Raw genomic sequence first — 22089 nt, 5'->3', positions numbered from 1 at the left:
CGAAAAAAGGCTTGTATTTTCGTTTTTTGGCTTAAACGAAAAAACAAATTGACAACAAGTACACGGACCGACCAGCTTCACAAGGAAATTAATTCATGAAGAGTAGATGAAACTTTGGTCATACATCTCCAAAATTGATGTTAAAAAGACCTAAATTAAGTTATATAGTTGTTTAAATCTTCTTAAAATCAACCCACTTCCCTGTTTTAGCTCCAAATCAGTCTTTAAATATAAATACAAGTAGGCTCAGTGTTATAACAACATTTTCTATATTTGACATGCTCTTCAACATCTAATTCCAGGATAGAAGACACTGAAATAACCAATTCAGAGACAGAGAATAATGAAAACACTCTACACACATTTTATACTTGGAATTAAGAAAACTTTAATACAGAAATATAGGCAGATGTCAGCATTACGTTCTTAAAATATACAAATATAAAACAAACCAATAAGGCTATTTTATCTTACAGTTGATGAACGAGTTGCATTCGAATGGTTTGATTAAAGATCTGATCTTCAGTCGAAGAATTGGATGAAAAATTAACTCGTTTTGTTTCTCCTCCTGAAGCACAGACACTCGGTACGATCAGAGCTACGATCAAAACAGCATCGAACCGGTTTAAAATAAATTACAAATATATAAAATTGAGTGTACACAATATTGTAAGGATGATTTTATATTATTTTAGCATTGGAAAATAACATCTAACACGGTGAAAAACAACAATAAACCCCTTGAAATAATTCTGATTAATTATTGACTGCTATGTAGCTTTGAAATATGAAGTTTAGCAAGTAAAATAAAAAACAACAACCGATTGCTAATGTTAGATTAAAAGATATGAAACCATCAAACCACCAAAATCACTCCAACTCCATTTGCTCAAAGGGCAAACAGGAAGTGCTGGTTTTTGAACAATAACACAAAATAAAATGACTGAAAGTTTAATATTGCTGCTGGATGAAAAACCCTCATAAAGGTGTTGATAGGCGGATGTTTTAAAGAGCATTGGATGTGTTTTTTAAGACATTAAAAGACTCACACTTTAAGACTTGAGTGGCTCTATGAAGCTGTAGGCCAGGGGTGCCCACACGTTTTCAGCTTGGGAGCTACTTTTAAAATGACCAAGTCGAAGTGATTTACCTACAGGGCCGCCCCTGTGTGGTGAGGCCCTGTGTGTCCCGAGCTGGGGGGGAGGGGGAACCTCGAAGCGGCGGAGAAACTGTGGCGCGCATACACTTATTGTGCCGCATTTGCACTTCAGATGAGGAGGTGAGGCCCCCCTTACCCTTTCTTTAGTATAATTGTATACATTGAAGGCTAACTAGGTAATCAGCTCGCCGGTGATTTACAGCTGGCGAGCATACTTGCCAACCCTCCCGATTTTCGCGGAAGACTCCCGATTTCATTGCCCTCTCCCGGTTTCCTCCCGGGGTCATATTTCTCCCGCATTTCTCCCGATTTCTGACTAAATCAGATTTACATTTACTCAGGACTGTTTCCACTCGGACTTTAATACAGCTACACCATTGTTTAGTTTCCATGGTAGCACGCGCAACTGAAAGTCTGAGAGGGTGAGGAAGATAGTCACAGAAAACAGAACAAGAATGGACAACTCGACCCTCTGCTCACTCCTTTCCTGTCCAGCCCACACTATGCTCCATCAAGGATGTGCTTCAGGCCGCAAGGCAGTGCACTTAGAACTACAATAAGCATGGTAATGTTAATCTAATACAGCTCCGGCAATCCACTAGCACACGTTACTTAAATGTAATGTATTATTATTATTATTATTTGTGAATTAAACACAAAATACATCAGAAGCTGCTAAGAATGTCATTAGTTTTGCTTGTTTCAAAAGGATGAATCCCTACCCGACCACTATGGGATATTTTTGGGGAAACCATATGTACGTAAGTAAGTGTAAGGCCTTCTCAACAGCAACAGACAAATACTTTTCTAATTGTGCAGGAAGATGGGATAGAAGTGAGGTAGATGCGGGGATTATGAATCGAAGATAAGATGCCTTTAGTCTGATTTATAAAACTGCTCAATCGGACAAAATGGTTCTGACAAAAGCTATTTCACCTGTTAAAAAACGTTGTCCCTGAGTCATAAATTGTCTATTTCTTTTATCTGTCATCTCACTTGCCTCTCAAAACTTTGCTAAATGGAGTAGGGAATACATCAGATTAAGATTCTGTATTAAAAAGCAGAAAATCTTATCTGAGTCAACAGAAAGTTTCACAAGCTGACTTCTTGTGAAACCCATATGACTAGTGGGATTTGTTGTGGTTGCTTTGGTACGAAACACAATCACATCACTTAAAACAAGCCACACTTCAGCGTAAAAACAGTCAGGAATTAAGTTTAACAGGAATTAAACATCGATAACTTGTAAGACTAAAAGAGTCCTTCTAGTGCTCCAACATCAGATCAGACAGTGCGTTCATGTCCGTCTCTGAAGGGTGGCTCTGCAGAACCAGCGCCACCATGTTGTCTTGATCGGGGAAAACCTGACAGAGCTGTTCTTTCAAACTGGCTGTTTCCTCCAGAGTCCTTTCTGAAGCCCCAAAATGTCTCCCCTGGTGTCCCGAGTCCCACACCTTTCCATGTCCTCTGGCTTTTCCCCGGCTTCCTCCACCTGGAGTTCGGTCGCGGAAGTTCAGGAGCTCGGTTTGGGAGCGCGGCGCTTTGGAAGAAGGGAAAGCTGTGGCAACACCGGCAAAAGAGTGGTTTCCTGGGTCTGGGGTCCTGTGAGGAAAAAAGGACTTGTTCAGAAAACACAAAAAAGGAAGTCTGATTTCCACCCCAAAGAAGTCTGTACTATTGCTTCCACTTGTATGCTTCTTCTCAATACAAATATTTGAAACATTGATTCAGAAAACACAGAGATATATAGTTTCTGAGCTACCCTGCAAAAAAAAAGCAGAAAAAAATATGCTTGGATGGATTAAAAGGGACTTTTCCCCTTAAAATATACCCAACAACCTCTACGAAAAGTACATATTCCTCTTACATATAGTCGTGTTTAATTATCATCATCACTGATTCCACTAGTTGTATAAAAAGTCCAGATTGTTTTGGTTTGAGTGTTGGAGAGATCAGCTATAGAAATGTATTTCTTCTCTTCTATCAATACTCAGCTTTAGGTGCTCAAATGTCGAAGAAAAACACCAATGGCGCATTGAGAAAGTTGGGGAATGAAGCTTTTGAAAAACTGGGTCATGGTTTCTCGTAATAAACATTGCTGTTGAGTTTTTTTTAAATGTATTTTTCTGGCGTTTTGAGCACCATCTAGTTCAATGATATTGAAGAGAAGGCGGACATCTACACAGAAAATGTATTGATAAAAAGCAATAAGACGATAGAATGTATTTGCAATAAAACAGGTTAGTTTATATGAGTGTGTGTGTGTGTGTGTGTGTGTGTGTGTGTGTGTGTGTGTGTGTGTGTGTGTGTGTGTGTGTTGTGTGCGTTGTACCTGTGATCTGAGCGTAGGAAGATGTCCAGATGAGGCCCTCCTCTGCCCAGAGGGTCGTCCGGCACCATGAAGTGATCCCCCACAAACGTGTACTGAAGAAGTCTGAAAGGGGAGGAAACGTGGTATTAAGGAGATTTAAAATGAGCGTAAAGAAGACATAATAATAGGCTTTATTTGTGTAGCACCTTTCATGGGAGTTTGCTGTTCTAAGATGTATTTATATTCAGAGAAAGATAGTCAGAAATGTCACTTTAGTTGTTTTAATAACCTCTTTTTGATGATTTCCCTCCACACCAGGGACTCGTCTGAAAGGTCTCTCAGGTTGTCGTTAGTGACGATCACTCCGTCTGATTTTTGCGCGAGCTGCAGCATCAATCTGTGGAAAAAGGCGGGAATACATATTTTAAAAACAGCCTTGAGACAAACCTTACATCTTTAGATTGTTGACGCCACACAGTGGGGCTTTTAAAAAGTGATGAATGACCGAATAGCAACAATAATGCATATCCCCAATTCCCCATGCTGCAACCTGATCCTAACGAGGCTCAAATATACTTGAACCAGAGAGATGGCATATTAAAAAAGATCACATTTTGATTGTGGTGTGAATGCGTTCTATTTCCACAAATGCAATGCACAAAGGAGATGCAGGAGCTACTTAAAATGCAACAAAATATACTGTAGTCTAAATAATAATGGGTTAAGCTTGCTGGTGAAAAATCTCCAAAAATCCTAAAAGCAAAAACACATGTTTACGGTTTATTTATTTATTTGGTTTGTTATTTTATCTTTTCTGGATTACCATTTACCTCTTTTATGTATTTGTTTGTTTATTTATCTATTTATTTATTTGTTGTTTGTTTTTCAATAATAAATGTATTTCTTTAAGAAAGGGGGGAAAAAAAGTTAATATTTTAGTTTTTGGGAGAAGGGGTGGGATTAAATAAGTGTAAACTTCTTCCCATCCCTCCTCGGATGTGTAAATAGATTATTTGTTTGTATATCATTTAGAATCAGTAATATTTTTATATATCAATTTGACACTGCTTAGTTTGGTATAATATAATAATTCTCATGTTAAATGTCATTATAATAATAATTTTTTTGTATTATTGTTTTACACATTCGAAATAAATCTAATCAACTAAAGAAAATCTACAAATGGGGCGACGCCTGCGAGCTAGTTCAGGCAGTCAACTCGAGCACTTGCATTCATACATAACGCCCCGTGCCACTCTACAACCAACCAAACAGACTCTCCTTAATATGCCGCTCTATTTAACCTGCCAGATATCTCTCTATGCATTGCTTGCTGCTGCTATTGCTGCAGCTACTTCCACGTCGCTGCTGCTCGCCTGCCCCACCACCACCCCAGCTTCCACCCCAGCTTCCACTCCTGCTTCCACCCCAGCTTCCACCTCAGCTTCCACCCCAGCTTCCACCTCAGCTTCCACCCCAGCTTCCACCTCAGCTTCCACCCCAGCTTCCACCCCTGCTTCCACCCAGAGATGGGGACTCGAGTCTGTGACTCGGACTCGAGTCGCACTTAAGTCGCACACACAGAGACTTCAGACTTGACTTGGACTTCTGCTCAAAAGACTTCGGACTCGACTTGGACTCGTGTTTTGGGACTCGTGAACAATCATTGTGTTTTCTATTTTTGGCGTATTAAAGGTGGGGTAGGTAAGTTTGAGAAACCGGCTCGAGATCGCTAGAGAATTTGAAAATACACAACCGGAGAAAATCTGCCACTTCCTCACAGAGCCCCTCCTCCAACACACACGAACGCGCACATGACCAATGAGGGCACAAGATAAGTTTGTGCCCCGATGGCAGGCTGACAGGCAGTTAGGCCATCCAGTTATTTTAGCCGGGCCGGCTATCGGGATGTTAAGAGCATTCCATGGAATATAACAAAAAGTGTATCTCGAGCCGGTTTCTCAAACTTACCTACCCCACCTTTAACATTAACATTAACATCATGGTAACACCATGGCGACCGGAGGCACACCTGCAGCTGTACCGCTTGTAATTAGGTTCAACTATAAACACTTCGAACAAAACGCCGGCGGCAGCAACAAAAGGAGCGCACACTGCAAAGTCTGCAATATTAAAATCAAGGATGCTGGTGCAACAACGTCAAATGTCATCAGGCACTTGAAAACTCACCCGGAGAGGTCAGTCACATTAACGCATATGGACGGTTAGCAAACATGTTTAGCTCAGCATCAGCTATGTAATGTTAACTTAGCTTGCTACTAGCTTTGTAACTGAATATTTGAAAAGATGAGTGAATGTTTGCTTGTCACACTTGTTTGCGTTGAGTGGCGTTGACATCCAACTCTTGACATGACATAAAAAAGGTCGGTAACGTTAATCATTACGTTCCGCTGCCACCATCTACTGGCTAACGTTAAACGTAGAAAAATACATAGTTACATACATAAATACATCTGTTGGTTTATAGGCAGGTTACAGGTTTATTGTTGACCACGTAACGTTAATGTTACAGGTTTATCAGGTTACCATTACACTGGGTTTGAGTGAGAGGATAGAGGAATATGTTTATTTATAGTAGACTTAAAAGATGTCATTAGAGACCCAGTGTAATTAAACAATACGGCTGCAGAGGTCAAACTGGCCAAATGGCTAGCCTAGTGAATGTTGAAATGTTACCAGCCACTCAATAGATTGCCATTGTTATTTGTGGCTGGTGCGTGCAACATACAGTACCAGCCACTTGCATGATTTACCAGCATCTGGCTGGTAAATGGTGTTAATGGTAGATATCTCTTTTGGAACAGGTCATGTTTTAATATCACCAGTTCAGTATATTTCAGATAATATTGCAGCAATAGTTTTTTAGTTGCAAATGGCACAGAACAAATGTTTACTTTGAAGTACTTTTAACACAGTTTCCCTGCGGGGGATTAATAAAGTATTTGTGATACTGATTTCTGATTCTGAAGTGTTTTGCTTATAAGTTGTTTGCATTTAGCTAAAGTGTGATGTTTGTCCTCATATTGCAATGGCCTGTTTAAAGTGATGATCATATAACAACTAATCAGTACTGATACTGTATGCTAATAGATATAGGAGTGATAATAATACAGTAAATGCTTTGAATGTCTTAGATATAGCTGTGCAATATTCTTAACAGACTGGATAGCAGCAGACAATAGAAGGCTTATTACAACCAGAAGAGACATGATGAGACTTTTATTTTTTAGAGACTTGAGACTTGACTTGGACTCGTGACCAAAGACTTGAGACTTGATCAAGTCTCACCCCACAAAGACTTGAGACTTGACTTGGACTTGCAAAAAAAGACTTGTGAACATCTCTGCTTCTACCCCACCACCACCCCTGCTTCCACCCCTGCTTCCATCCCAGCTTCCACCCCAGCTTCCACCCCACCACCACCCCAGCTTCCACCCCAGCTTCCACCCCACCTCCACCCCTGCTTCTACCCCGCTTCCACCCCTGCTTCCACCCCAGCTTCCACCCCTGCTTCCACCCCAGCTTCCACCCTGCTTCCACCCCAGCTTCCACCCCAGCTTCCACCCCAGCTTCCACCCCTGCTTCCACCCCAGCTTCCACCCTGCTTCCACCCCTGCTTCCACCCCAGCTTCCACCCCAGCTTCCACCCCAGCTTCCACCCCTGCTTCCACCCCAGCTTCCACCCCAGCTTCCACCCCAGCTTCCACCCCACCTCCACCCCTGCTTCTACCCCTGCTTCCACCCCATCTTCCACCCCTGCTTCCACCCCAGCTTCCACCCCAGCTTCCACCCCAGCTTCCACCCCACCTCCACCCCTGCTTCTACCCCTGCTTCCACCCCTGCTTCCACCCCAGCTTCCACCCCAGCTTCCACCCCAGCTTCCACCCCAGCTTCCACCCCAGCTTCCACCCCACCTCCACCCCTGCTTCTACCCCTGCTTCCACCCCATCTTCCACCCCAGCTTCCACCCTGCTTCCACCCCACCTGTAGGCTCGGGGGGTTAGTTATTTAATCATCACTCATGGTGCTATGTATATCTGTGGAGTGATGAGGCCCAAACTCAACTATATGCTGCTTCTAATAAACACGTTAAAGAAACACGTGAGTTGTCTGACTGAAATACAAATAATGACTGATTTTGAATATTTCTGTATTTACTTAACTTGTTTAAGTTATTAGTGTTGATCTGAAGATGGTGTGTACCTGTCGTCGTAGGAGCTGATCCTCTTGCCCTGCACCTCTCTGGACGGGGTGTAGGAGACCAGGCCGAGGTTCTGCAGCTCGGTCAGATAGTGCTGCTCTGAGAGGACGAACAACCAGAGCCGTGTTTAGTCTGCGCTTCATCAAATATAAAGCAGCACACATGCATGGAAGAGCCTTCGTCATTTCAAAACACACAACGCATTGAACGATGAGAGCTACACTGCAAAAACAAGCGTCCGAAATGTTAGAAAGAGAATCTAGAAACTCAATTAATTCATACTTTTTTTAAAGGACACTTATATTGTCACTGCATTTAACAAATCACCACCTGTTCAACACTGCATTCAACCTCTGACCCCCCCCCCCTCTTTTCTGTTTTGTATTTTTCTTCGTTTTTTGTTTTATTCTCTGTCTAAGCGTCTTTGAGTTTTTAGAAAAGTGCTATACAAGTGTCATGTTTTATTATTATGTATTATTATTGTATTATTTATTGGGGTTTCAGTTTTCTATAAATCTTGTCAACTTTACATTATATGTTTTGTATATTATGATCTCTAATATATCACATTTTAAAATGCAACATTATATGCAGTAAATGGGATGAAACATGTACATCTAAATAATAAATAAACATGTATTTTATAACTAATCCATTGTTGGGTTACCTGATCTACATAAAATGATAAAATCTTTTTTGATATACATTTTTAGTGTAAAGAATCCCTCGATATAGCCTTTCAAATGTTGTGCTTTCCTGTTTTTTTGTTTCATGTGATTGGAAATTGATTATTTTGGGGTGTTAGTCAGAGAAAAACAACAAATTGAAGACACTTAAATGGAATTAAAGAAATGTTTGACATTTTACAGCCCAAATTGAATGATATTATGTAATTATAAGACTAATTCATGATGAAAATAATGTACACGTTGTAGGGGAAAAGCACTGTTTGCTACTGTTATCTTATACTGTTGGAACTGTGCATGACCTTGCAGGTGCCTCCTGTCTTAGGTGCACGACTCGATTCATTTGTTTATCCAAGGAAAAGAGACTGTTCTCTCCTGCATTTCCTAAGTGGGCAAAAAACAACATTCCAGGTTAGACTGCTGTCTTTCCCCATCTGTTGCCAACCTGATTTTATATAAGTGTAACGTGACTTTCTGAGTTGAAGCTAATCTCTGTAGGGGATTTAAATCTGCTCCTTCTTGCAAGAATACATTGTGACCTAATCATTGATTCTCAAGCCGGTGTCGAGTGATATTTTTCCTGTTACACGTCAATACGTTAGTTTCCATAACATACATTTCAAATATCAGGTTTATATCAGCGGTTCCCAACCTGTGGGCCGCGGCAATTAATTTGCAAAACATTATGATTTGTGTGGAAACATTTTCATTATTAAGATTTTTTTTTTTATTTGAACCGCCTTTCTTTTCTCGATCCTCCTTAGCAACGGTCATTACAGTCCTTGACAGCGGTCTGTCTGTACTACTGGATTAACAACGTGTCACATGTTCTGAATTGACCAATCGGAACTTTATTTAGCCTCCATATTGTTTATGGTTGAATGTGGGCTGCGAACAATTTTTTGATTCTTAAGTGGGCCCTGAGATGAAAAAGGTTAGGAACCGCTGAGGAACAGGAAGTGATACCTTTGTTTTTAGGGTCGCTCTTCTGTCTCCACTGAGGCAGCAGGGCGCTGATGTGACGATGGCCTCGATCCCAAAAGTGCTGGACGGCCAGAGCGATCCCTCGACAGGAGAAGAAGTGACCCAACCCGTGACTGGAAACACAAAATGTAGAGTTAAACAGAGCTAGAGTTCTAGGAAGTTAAACGGTTCAGATCAATTATTTCCTACCTCATCGCCACATTGCTCCCGTCGATGACGATCGTCCTCACGTTTGGGTCACCAGGTTGGTCTTTTAGCTTCAGATCGAAAGGCATCTGAAGGCCTTCCAGGAAACGCTGCTCCCCCGTCACCACGACTGAGGAAGCGGCCATGAAGCCTTGCTTTTCCCTCGCTTTGATGGGAGGCAAATCATGGATTGGGAAGATGGGGTTTTGAGGAACTTGGAAAGCTTGTTTTAAGGGTTTGAAGGAATGGGGCTTTGAGTTGAGGGCAGGTTCTTGGGTTGGATGCTTTTGTCTGGACGTTGATGGATTCTGCCATAAGTGATTTCGACCATGTTGTATGTTGGATTGGTTAAAGGTGGGTGGATGATCAAAAGATGAAGGATATGTGGGCATGGGTGGCCCTTTGACTTCAGGAAGGCAGACTTGATATGGCGAGTTTGTGTGTTTATAGAATATGAACTCGGCTTCAGGTGATTTCGGCACTTCTCCCCATCCTTTATCATCAGATTTTCTTTTAACTGCAGGCATAAAAGCTCCATTTCCTTTGCTTTGTCCTCAGATGGTGGCACTGTTGGTTCTTCTTTCTCTATCACCACATCGTCCATCTCTCTTGGTACTTTACCTAAGGCAACCAACTCTTTGCTCTCCTCTCTCTGCAGCTCCAGGATCAGCTGGTGAGTGGATCCATCCGGCAACATGTTGTAGAGTTTGGTCACTTTCTGCTCCGTGTACCCACAGCTGGCTGCCGCTTTCTTCACCACCCCCAGAACAAAGTCTTCCTCGTGCCCTTTCTCTTTCTCCTTGGGTCGATCTCTTCCCGTTGCTCCAGCTTCATTGAACTCGGAACTACTCATCAACACATCTCCTCCTGATACTTCCATTTCTTCTTCTTCTCTGTGCTCTGTCTCGCAAGGTCGGTTCCTCTCGCTTCGGTTGGATTCATCGCCGTCTTGAGTTTTCTTCCCCTCCTCATGGTCACTGCGATTCTGCTCCTGTTGAACAACGTCCAGTATCTGTGACGCCTCTTTAGGTCCCGTTCGGGCAAGGACTCTCTTAACAATCTCCTCTGTGTACCCCATGGCTGTGAAGAACTTTAAAAGAAGCAAGAACTCTTTGTTTCCCACTGACAACAGCACTTCCTGTTCTTCATCCTCCCCTTGTACGTCTTTCACCTCTGTACTTATTGATGCTGCTTCGCTTTGTCCTACAACCTCTTGTGGAGAAAGCAGAAGTCTTTCGTCAGCACCCTCTGCCAATCCTCGGGACCCTGAAGACAACAACTGGAATGAGGAAGCGGCAGAGTCTTTACCAGAAGCTGAAGTCATCCCTTCAACCCAACGATCAGGAGACTCTGGGAGTTTGTACGTAACGGACGAAGGTTTGTCCCATCTAACCCCCGAATCCTCGAGTGATCTAGCCCCAGCGTTTCCATCTGTAAGATCTGGAGTAGGGTTTGATCCAAGCCCCGATTCTATTACCAACTCCAGCAGGATTTCCTTCACTAATGCCGGGAGAACCAGAAGATCCAGGATGTGTTTATCCTCCCAATTCTCCACCAGGCTTTTGAAAGCCCGCCGTGAATCCAGAGTCTCGCCCATGCCTCTGTCTGTAGTCTCAGAGCGTCTGGACTGTGTGCCTTCGTACCGCTCCACCATGTCTGTAATGAGGGAGTAGGCTCGAACAACCGGCTCTGCAAGACCGGAGATAAGCAGGAATCCGGTAGAGCCAACCTGGTTTAGATTAAAGAAAAACAGAATTTTATTTTTTTTAGTTAGTTAGTTAGGTAGTTAGTTAGTTAGTTAGTTAGTTAGTTAGTTAGGTAGGTAGGTAGGTAGGTAGGTAGGTAGGTAGGTAGGTAGGTAGGTAGGTAGGTAGGTAGGTAGGTAGTAGGTAGGTAGGTAGGTAGGTAGGTAGGTAGGTAGGTAGGTAGGTAGGTAGGTAGGTAGGTAGGTAGGTAGGTAGGTAGGTAGGTAGGTAGGTAGGTAGGTAGGTAGGTAGCATAAAAAACAAGGCAATGTACATAAGAGACATTTAGAAGTTTATAATCCTATAAACCAGGATTTTACAATGATTTAAGACAAAGCAAGATCTGAAGGCAAGGTCTAAGAAGTACTGGTTTGAGGGTGTGGTGGTATTTTAATCTCAACACAGTCTTTACTTAAATATAAAATGTTTGAATGTGAAAGTAATCAAACAGACTCGAAGAGATCCCACAGTCACCTCAATACAGAACTATTGAGTGTTATTAGTATTAGCGTTTACTCTGTACTGGTTTATTTTTACACAAACAATTGTGGTCAAGCAAACCAAGCATTGGAGATAACTCTTGGAAAAAAAGCTGCATTTTAATGAGCAGTCGGGGGCGTAGGCATCTTTTCCATAAGGTCATTGTAACCCACACAGATTTCTTAAAGCTGTATGTGGCTAATACTTTGTTTCTGATGTTGAGTTTAACCCATTCATTTTGATTACACATGTTTACACATCTAAACTGTTGGGATTGGGGGGTTTTCTCCTACAAACTCACCTAAAATGACTCTCTTGAGCCTACTTTCACATAGGTAAACATTGGTACTTTAGAATATTGACATCTAAGTGAGCCCATCATGTCTTTGGAATAAAATAACCAGATGAGTCGAGTTAATAAACCCTTTACTGGTTATTCCTATGAAAAGTTGAGACACATTAAAAAGGGATTCCCAGGAAATGTTTGCAATAACTACTAAAAATAGCTTATAAATTCCCAGTTGCAACATCACAGTTACATGAGGAGGCATCTGTTACTTCATAGCGGGTATGACACATTGTTAGCTGATGACATTGACAAATAATGTAAAATCTTGGAGGATTAATAATGCAAGGTACCACATTATTAGTCAATATCATTATTGCAACACTAGTTAAAAATGACACTGGCAGGGGATTTGTGCAATAAAAGAAAAGAGTGAATTCCTGTTAGGAGTCATTACCCTGTAAATGTTAACACGTAGACAAGAAAGTAGGCTATTTTATTATATGTACAGCACCAAAAATCGTTTATAAATATGCTATATAAATAAAACTTGATTTGATTTGATCCCCTCTTGAGTCCAAAGTAAATACATTCCTTCTAAAAAATCACAACACACACACATATAACTCCAAAACTAGCCTAATAAATATCACATTTTGAGTTTCGTTTGATATAAAAATCATTTGTGATAGTTATCTTCACATCCATGGTCACGATGCTAACAAGTAATGCTAACAGCTAATTGAGCTTACTTTTAGGAAGGCAGGATATTTAGGTTTAAAGTCGTATAATACATATTCTCACTTTTACGTTTCTCCTGCCTTATTGGGAAAATAGAAAACACGGTAGCCTATTGATTACCCAGCATCATAGGTGGGAAGTAGTGGAGTACAAATACTTTGTTAATGTACTTAAGTACATTTCTCTGGTATTAGTACTTTACTCCACTACTTATTTCTCCTGACGACTTTTTACTTCTTACATTTTGAACTCAAATACCTGTACTTTCTACTTCTTACATGTTGAACACAAATACCTGTACTTTCTACTTCTTACATGTTGAACACAAATACCTGTACTTTCTACTTCTTACATGTTGAACTCAAATATCTGTACTTTCTACTTCTTACATGTTGAACTCAAATATCTGTACTTTCTACTTCTACATGTTGAACACAAATACCTGTACTTTCTACTTCTTACATGTTGAACTCAAATACCTGTACTTTCTACTTCTTACATGTTGAACTCAAATACCTGTACTTTCTACTTCTTACATGTTGAACTCAAATACCTGTACTTTCTACTTCTTACATGTTGAACTCAAATATCTGTACTTTCTACTTCTTACATGTTGAACCCAAATACCTGTACTTTCTACTTCTTACATGTTGAACACAAATACCTGTACTTTCTACTTCTCACATGTTGAACACAAATACCTGTACTTTCTACTTCTTACATGTTGAACACAAATACCTGTACTTTTCTACTTCTTACATGTTGAACTCAAATACCTGTACTTTCTACTTCTTACATGTTGAACACAAATACCTGTACTTTCTACTTCTTACATGTTGAACACAAATACCTGTACTTTCTACTTCTCACATGTTGAACACAAATACCTGTACTTTCTACTTCTTACATGTTGAACACCAATACCTGTACTTTCTACTTCTTACATGTTGAACACAAATACCTGTACTTTCTACTTCTTACATGTTGAACACAAATACCTGTACTTTCTACTTCTTACATGTTGAACCCAAATACCTGTACTTTCTACTTCTTACATGTTGAACCCAAATACCTGTACTTTCTACTTCTCACATGTTGAACTCAAATACCTGTACTTTCTACTTCTTACATGTTGAACCCCAATACCTGTACTTTCTACTTCTTACATGTTGAACACAAATACCTGTACTTTCTACTTCTCTCATTTTCCAAACAGCTGGTTCCTTTAGTCTGAATGTGTGTTTGATGCGTGATCATTATTCTTTAGAGTCATTGCGTGCCTATTGATTTGAACACGATCCGTGTATCCATCATTTCCTGGTCTTCTCTAAAGAAGAGGGACCAATGAAAACGTTGTCATGTTGCCGTTGTTCAGCATGGAAACACATTAGCTAACAATGACATTTTAAAACAGCTGCTAGTTATGGGTACTTTTTACTGAAGTACATTTCAAAGCCTCTTTACTTTCACTTGAGTAAAGAAGTGTCGTCAGTACTTCTACTTTCACCAGAGCATTTTTAAACACGAGTATCTGTACTTCTACTTGAGTAAAGGATGTGTGTACTTTTGCCATCTCTACCCAGCATGCAACACTCACCACTATATGTGCGGAGGTGCTTTTGGTCAGGCAGTCCATGAACAGCCCTCTGGCTCCACTGAAGATGCAGTGCAGCGCTCCGGGGTACGAGAGCTCCTTCTGCTCCTCCTGGTTCACCAGCCCTTTCACAAATAACTACAAAACAGAAATATTCATTAACATTATCGTGTAGGTAAAGTATTCCTGTAACAGTGGTGAAAGTACTGCAGTATTAGTACATCATGTAAATATTATGTGTCCATTATGGGGTGGGAAGAATTATCATAGCATTCAAATTCATTGTTCTTATTCTTATTATTGTTATAAGATGCTTGATGGTTTATCTTTTTTCACTGTACATTTTACGTGTATATTTTATTTAATATGCCACTTTTAAACACTAATTCTTTAATTTTCTTCTAATTATGTGCAATATTTCTTTTACATGCTGCTGCAATGAAGAAATGTCCCTATTTGGGATTAATAAAGTATATCTTATCTTATTATTAACAATATATACTGTATAAAGGAACATCTACTGTACACCTACATGACAAATAAGCAAACTCTATTGGCACATAGTGTTTTTTAGATGTAGTGTCAAATCAATAATATTAAATAAAGCAGATTTAAAATAGTCCGTTGTTAGATAGCAAAATATAATGTAAGAAAAAAACTATAAAATACAAGATTTAAAGATAAAAACGATTGTTTCTAGGTTGTTTCATTATTTATTTTTTTACTGTCAGACAGAGTTGGGTCTCTCGAGTAAACAGGAAACATGACCTGGTTGTTATTGTCCTGTTATTGTGCAAGTCACATGTTGCTCAGTTCAGCACTCAACGAGTAACAATGACCACCAACACAATCCATTCTCCTTTTGTGAGTCACTCTGAACGCTCCTTGTGTCAGCGCAGACATGAGTCTTTAGGCTTGTTTGAGACGCGCTGCGGCTCGCCTCGAAAGTAGACGAGAATAGCCGATCGCAGCCGGGGGAGGTCTCAAAAAGCTCGCCTGAAGTCGGACAGCTCGGAGTCGGCTTCGTCTTCTTCTTCTTCTTTCGGTTTTTTGGCGGATTGCAAACAACTTTAAGGTGCATACCGCCACCTCCGGAGTCGGCTTGACTCGGTTTGCATTTATAAAGAATGCACACATGTGTTTAATCGTTAATGTCAGATATGTACTAAGTAAATACATTTGTTCCTGCTCAAGATTAGATTCAACTTTATTGTTATTGCACATATTACAGGTACTGAGACAACGAAATGCAGTTTAGCTTCTAACCAGGTGCAACAAGCAGTAAAGTGAAAAGTAATGTACACAATCTACAGAATAAAATATAGAATGAATTGAACGATGAATAAACAGTGAGGGGTATGAATACACTAGATATCAGCCTGTGAGCAGTATGAACAGTGTGTATGAATATGCTAAGATATATAAAGTATGAAAACGGTAAGCAGTGCAAGTATAGTATAAAATATATGATGAAAAATGTGAATGGAAGTGCACGACGTAAAACAACAACAAAATTTTGCCGAGCCAATTGGAGAGTTTCATCAACAGCACGTGGTAAAAACCACCAATGAGCGCTCAGCTCGAGATACCAGCGAGTCGTTTCCCATCAAGCATTTCGCTTCCGCAGCCCGTGGGAGGAGGAACTGCGCCGCCTCGCCGCGCCTCGCTCTCAAGGCTGCGGGCGTCTTTGTCCCGCGAGATTTCAACGTCTCACGTAGGCGGGCCTCCAGAGCAAGTCGGACAAAATGACTAACCATCATGCAACGCACGAGCAAGACGTTGATCGAAATTGCGCAGGTCTCGCTTGTTTCAAACAAACCTTTTAAGTGCTCAGGAGGCTAACCCTCAAGTTTAAAGGTCACCTATTATGCAAAATCCACTTCTTCATGTCTCTTCTACATCAACATGTGTCCCCTCTTCTTCATGTCTCTTCTACATCAACATGTGTCCCCTCTTCTTCATGTCTCTTCTACATCAACATGTGTCCCCTCTTCTTCATGTCTCTTCTACATCAACATGTGTCCCCTCTCTTCATGTCTCTTCTACATCAACATGTGTCCCCCTCTTCTCCATGTCTCTTCTACATCAACATGTGTCCCCTCTTCTTCATGTCTCTTCCACATCAACATGTGTCCCCTCTTCTTCATGTCTCTTCCACATCAACATGTGTCCCCTCTTCTCCATGTCTCTTCTACATCAACATGTGTCCCCTCTTCTTCATGTCTCTTCCACATCAACATGTGTCCCCTCTTCTTCATGTCTCTTCTTCATCAACATGTGTCCCCTCTTCTTCATGTCTCTTCTACATCAACATGTGTCCCCTCTTCTTCATGTCTCTTCTACATCAACATGTGTCCCCTCTTCTTCATGTCTCTTCTACATCAACATGTGTCCCCTCTTCTTCATGTCTCTTCTACATCAACATGTGTCCCCTCTTCTTCATGTCTCTTCTACATCAACATGTGTCCCCTCTTCTCCATGTCTCTTCTACATCAACATGTGTCCCCTCTTCTTCATGTCTCTTCCACATCAACATGTGTCCCCTCTTCTTCATGTCTCTTCCACATCAACATGTGTCCCCTCTTCTCCATGTCTCTTCTACATCAACATGTGTCCCCTCTTCTTCATGTCTCTTCCACATCAACATGTGTCCCCTCTTCTTCATGTCTCTTCTTCATCAACATGTGTCCCCTCTTCTTCATGTCTCTTCTACATCAACATGTGTCCCCTCTTCTTCATGTCTCTTCTACATCAACATGTGTCCCCTCTTCTTCATGTCTCTTCTACATCAACATGTGTCCCCTCTTCTTCATGTCTCTTCTACATCAACATGTGTCCCCTCTTCTTCATGTCTCTTCTACATCAACATGTGTCCCCTCTTCTTCATGTCTCTTCTACATCAACATGTGTCCCCCTCTTCTTCATGTCTCTTCCACATCAACATGTGTCCCCTCTTCTTCATGTCTCTTCTACATCAACATGTGTCCCCTCTTCTTCATGTCTCTTCCACATCAACATGTGTCCCCTCTTCTTCATGTCTCTTCTACATCAGCATGTGTCCCCTCTTCTTCATGTCTCTTCCACATCAACATGTGTCCCCTCTTCTTCATGTCTCTTCTTCATCAACATGTGTCCCCTCATCTTCATGTCTCTTCTTCATCAACATGTGTCCCCTCTTCTTCATGTCTCTTCCACATCAACATGTGTCCCCTCTTCTTCATGTCTCTTCTACATCAACATGTGTCACCTCTTCTTCATGTCTCTTCTACATCAACATGTGTCCCCTCTTCTTCATGTCTCTTCTACATCAACATGTGTCCCCTCTTCTTCATGTCTCTTCCACATCAACATGTGTCCCCTCTTCTTCATGTCTCTTCTACATCAACATGTGTCCCCTCTTCTTCATGTCTCTTCCACATCAACATGTGTCTCCTCTTCTTCATGTCTCTTCTACATCAACATGTGTCCCCTCTTCTTCATGTCTCTTCTACATCAACATGTGTTCCCTCTTCTTCATGTCTCTTCTACATCAACATGTGTCCCCTCTTCTTCATGTCTCTTCTACATCAACATGTGTCCCCTCTTCTTCATGTCTCCTCTACATCAACAGGGGCCCCTCTTCTTCATGTCTCTTCTACATCAACATGTGTCCCCTCTTCTTCATGTCTCTTCTACATCAACATGTGTCCCCTCTTCTTCATGTCTCTTCTCCATCAACATGTGTCCCCTCTTCTTCATGTCTCTTCTACATCAACATGTGTCCCCTATTCTTCATGTCTCTTCTACATCAACATGTGTCCCCTCTTCTCCATGTCTCCTCTACATCAACATGTGTCCCCTCTTCTTCATGTCTCTTCTACATCAACATGTGTCCCCTCTTCTTCATGTCTCTTCTACATCAACATGTGTCCCCTCTTCTTCATGTCTCTTCTACATCAACATGTGTCCCCTCTTCTTCATGTCTCTTCTACATCAACATGTGTCCCCTCTGTGTAAAGAGACTCTGAAAGTTTCAGGAACAAAGATTCTCTCTCTTTTTGATCCATTTCTATAAAAACCTGTCTGAAAATGAGCTGATCAGATTTTGGCCACTTTATGATGTCATAACGATGTTTTGGCTTGAGTAACCATTAGCCAATCAGCAACCAAGGTAACCCCCCCCCCCAAATATCATATCATATATCACAATTATTTAAACAAAAGCAGAGTAAAGCGCTTCATTAGAACAAATGACAGTAAAACATGGACAATGATACTAGAAAGAAAAATGGAAAGTTAACCCAAATGAAAAGCCATATTAAAAAGATGGGTTTTAAATTAGCTTTTAAACATTTCAAGGGAGTTTGCTGTTCTAAGATCCACGCACAATCAGATCACTTCGTCCACCACTGGATCTGTAAATAAAGAGATCTGAACGTACTTTTGCCGATTTTACGTCGTTGCTCCTCCCTCGTAGTTTCAGCCATATCTGCCCGTTGTTGTCCATCGATAAATCGTCCGCTCCGATCCCAAACGTCACCCTGAAGATCCGCTCCACGGTGCCGTGCAGCGAGGCCAGAGATCCACGAAGCATCCCAGCACACGCAAACTCATCCTCCACCTCTGCTTCTCCACCTCCATCACTCCGCTCACAGTCCATGCCTTGGTCTCAAATAAGCTTCAAAGTGTCCGACATACTGCAAAACATGAATCAAACACAGAGTGAACACAAGGGGGGAAACTAAGACTGCTTCGTGGTCTCATGTCTTAATGTTTACCAGGAATAAAGCACAACAGCATACATTTTATGAGTGTGCTATAAGTTGACCTACTTTCTTACTTTTTGTACGCAGATTTGCTTTTGTTGTTACCTGTTCCTCGTGGATTTACTCAAATATGTAGTCTTGTGTTGCATTATGTTGTGTTAAAACTCAATAATTGCCCTATAGCCATATTTATCCGTCCTTGTTTATTTTTGGCTATTACATCTTTTAACATGTTAAAATACTGATGTCAATAATCATAATTAACAACCATAGTATACTGTTAAAGCTTCTTCGTATTATCCAGGACCCCTCGGCATTAGATAATACAGACGTTTGGTTTCGCCTACTCATGCAGTGCTATGCAAATGTATTGTTTATGTTTTACTGTATAAAATAAGTGCAAACATTGTATTATGTACTGTATAAAGAGCTGGCCCCATATTGAACCTCTAATATTTACCAAGCCAAGTTGCTAAGCTGCTGGTTGTCCAAACAAACAATAGCACTGCTTTATTCTCTGCCACTGCATTTAAATCTTACTCTGAGTAACTTTACTTGTCAAAATAAGGCAGTGGAGTAAAAAATACACTGATGTACTACATTTAAGAAGCATAACACGAGTACTTTCCCTCACTTTGCCCTGATGTGAATACCTTTAAGACATGTAAACACACTTGCAGTGTCTCTCCACTCATAGCTTATTATGAGTGATATAATATATTTACTCAAGTACTGTACTGAAGTACAATTTTGAGGGACTTTACTCTAATATTTTTGCCAATTTGTACTTCTACTCCACTCAAGAGGTAAATCTGTGTACTTTTACTCCACTACATGTATTTAATACCTTTAGTTACTTGACAGATGTGATGAATGATGTGAAATATAATCAAGTGTTAAATTAGACTTTAGTTCCACCTGGAGTAAATTCTACCTGCAGTATACAAAGTCATTACAACTAGCTGCACCTTTACCAGCTTTGAGAACACTATTATTCTGAAATGGACCAATCTTCACAATTACTACTTTTACTTTTGGTACTTTAACTATATTTTGATGATAATACCTTTGGACTTTTACTTGAGTGACATTTTGAATGCAGGGCTTTTACTGTAACGGAGTATTACTACACTCTGGCAAGGCAAGTTTATTTATAGGCCTATAGCACACTTCAACACAAGGCAGTTCAAAGTGCTTTACAAAAATGATAGACATTAAGAGCATTAAGAAACATATTATGAAATGATATTTAAAAACACTCATTTAAACGCACTGGTATAAAATGGTACTTCTACTTTTACTCAAGTACAAGATCTGAGTAGTCTTTCCACCTCTGCCTTTAAACCATATAAACAAGAGTGTGTGTTTTTATTAATATATCTTGTTTGCCTGCTGCTATTTTTCAACCACACTCGATTCACAGAAAACACGGAGAGAAATGGTGTAACGAGCGTAAAGAACCAAACATGGCCCGGTAAAACGGAGTGTTTTGACGCACATATGCTCATAAAAACACGTGTTTCAGCAGAGACAGAGGAAGGAAGCAGATCGAAGACATGTTATGGTTTTAAAAGAGCATTTAAATATAATAAATATGACATTTTTCCGTGTTGTTTTCTTACGTGAGCTCGATCCTTCCTCCCGAGTTTCGTTTCCAGCTGCTGTGTTGGAGGCGGATCATAAAAACAACAACATACGTATCGGAGCGAAGTTCACTGCGCGTAAAATAAAGCGAGATGATCGCAGAGGAAGCAGAGAAAGAGGGGATTGTGGAAATAAAATGACGGAAGAAAGACCGGATGAGGAAGCCTCAGAAAAACCCCGAAGACAAACCGAAACCAAACGAAACAACAGCTCATCTGATCCAGGGCGGTTCTTCTGGACAGAGACGGAATAAAGTCGCTGCAACACCAACATGATATTTCCCAACAATCACACACATTCAAAATGCACCTGTGGACCATTTTACCGTGTTAAAATGTCTATAAATCCCCCAAAATCACACATATTTCCTTACTGGTAGCTTCATCTGCATTTATTTTACATATATGAGTTTTATTATAGCTCATAAAACGTTTGAAAGTGTCATTTTATTATAGAAAATGTTATGTTGCACTGGGTTCAAGTGGGGATTTCCACTGACGTCAGAAGCGGGGGTTTTCTGACTTTATTTTTGTTTAACCCTTGGTTGACTCAATAACAGAGGAGCTTTGTTAAAAAGAGACTTTATTTAATTTGTAACACGTTTTTGCTGGATACGTCCTTATTCAGTAGATTAGAAACATATTTTATCTTGTAACTTTCATCTGTTTACTTCCTTAGTTGTCTGTGTAAAAGTCAGAAAGTGGTTTGTCATCTCCTACATCCGGGCATTACTGTCAGGGTGACATTTAGCATTTAAATTGTAATATTGACTTTTTTTCCAACATTTTCATTATCAGATTATATATGTGTTTATTTTATTGTATCCTATTTTATTTTATTTTTAGATATTTAATATTTTACTATCATCATTTTTTTGTCCTGCAAAATTGTGTTTATTTAACTTTTGTGGGGAATTTGCACTCAAGGATCATTAAAGTTATGTCCTAATATATACATAATTGATTTCCCTATTATGTATTATAAATCTGAAACTACTTAAAGTTATCAAATAATACAGTAAAGAGCACAGTAAAGGTCACATGAAACTGTAGTGTCAAGTGACCTCATTGCAGAGCAGGTGATTCTATTGCGTCACGTATTCCAGGTAATAGTCAGTGGTTTTAATAAACCCTACCCATTTACTGTAAACCTTTTTTTTAGACTCTGCCCTCTGCTGGCGAAACCTAAAACCATTTCAGGTACTCAAAATATATAAAATATAAAGTCATTTTAAATAAGATTTTTAACTACAATTTGATCATGGTGCCTAAATAATCAGATTTCTCATACATTTCAGATATTTAAA

At 40.3% G+C, this 22089-nt stretch overlaps 1 protein-coding gene across 1 annotated transcript; it reads right to left on the bottom strand.

Annotated features, from left to right (window-relative positions):
- Positions 1-363: 363 nt before the first annotated feature.
- khnyn (KH and NYN domain containing) lies at positions 364-21070 on the bottom strand. Its single transcript, XM_034201217.1, is given in 10 exon segments — positions 364-2761; positions 3492-3593; positions 3760-3867; positions 7695-7791; positions 9345-9475; positions 9552-10080; positions 10083-11277; positions 14398-14532; positions 18815-19070; positions 20762-21070. Coding segments are annotated over 9 exon segments (2853 nt in total). The 5' UTR covers positions 19034-19070; positions 20762-21070; the 3' UTR covers positions 364-2424.
- Positions 21071-22089: the final 1019 nt, after the last annotated feature.

Source organism: Gymnodraco acuticeps, unplaced genomic scaffold (assembly GCF_902827175.1).
Source record: "Gymnodraco acuticeps unplaced genomic scaffold, fGymAcu1.1, whole genome shotgun sequence".
In the NCBI taxonomy this organism is placed as follows: Eukaryota; Metazoa; Chordata; class Actinopteri; order Perciformes; family Bathydraconidae; genus Gymnodraco; species Gymnodraco acuticeps.
The sequence above is the reverse complement of the archived record's forward strand: the minus strand, read 5'-3'. Positions and strand labels throughout refer to the sequence as shown.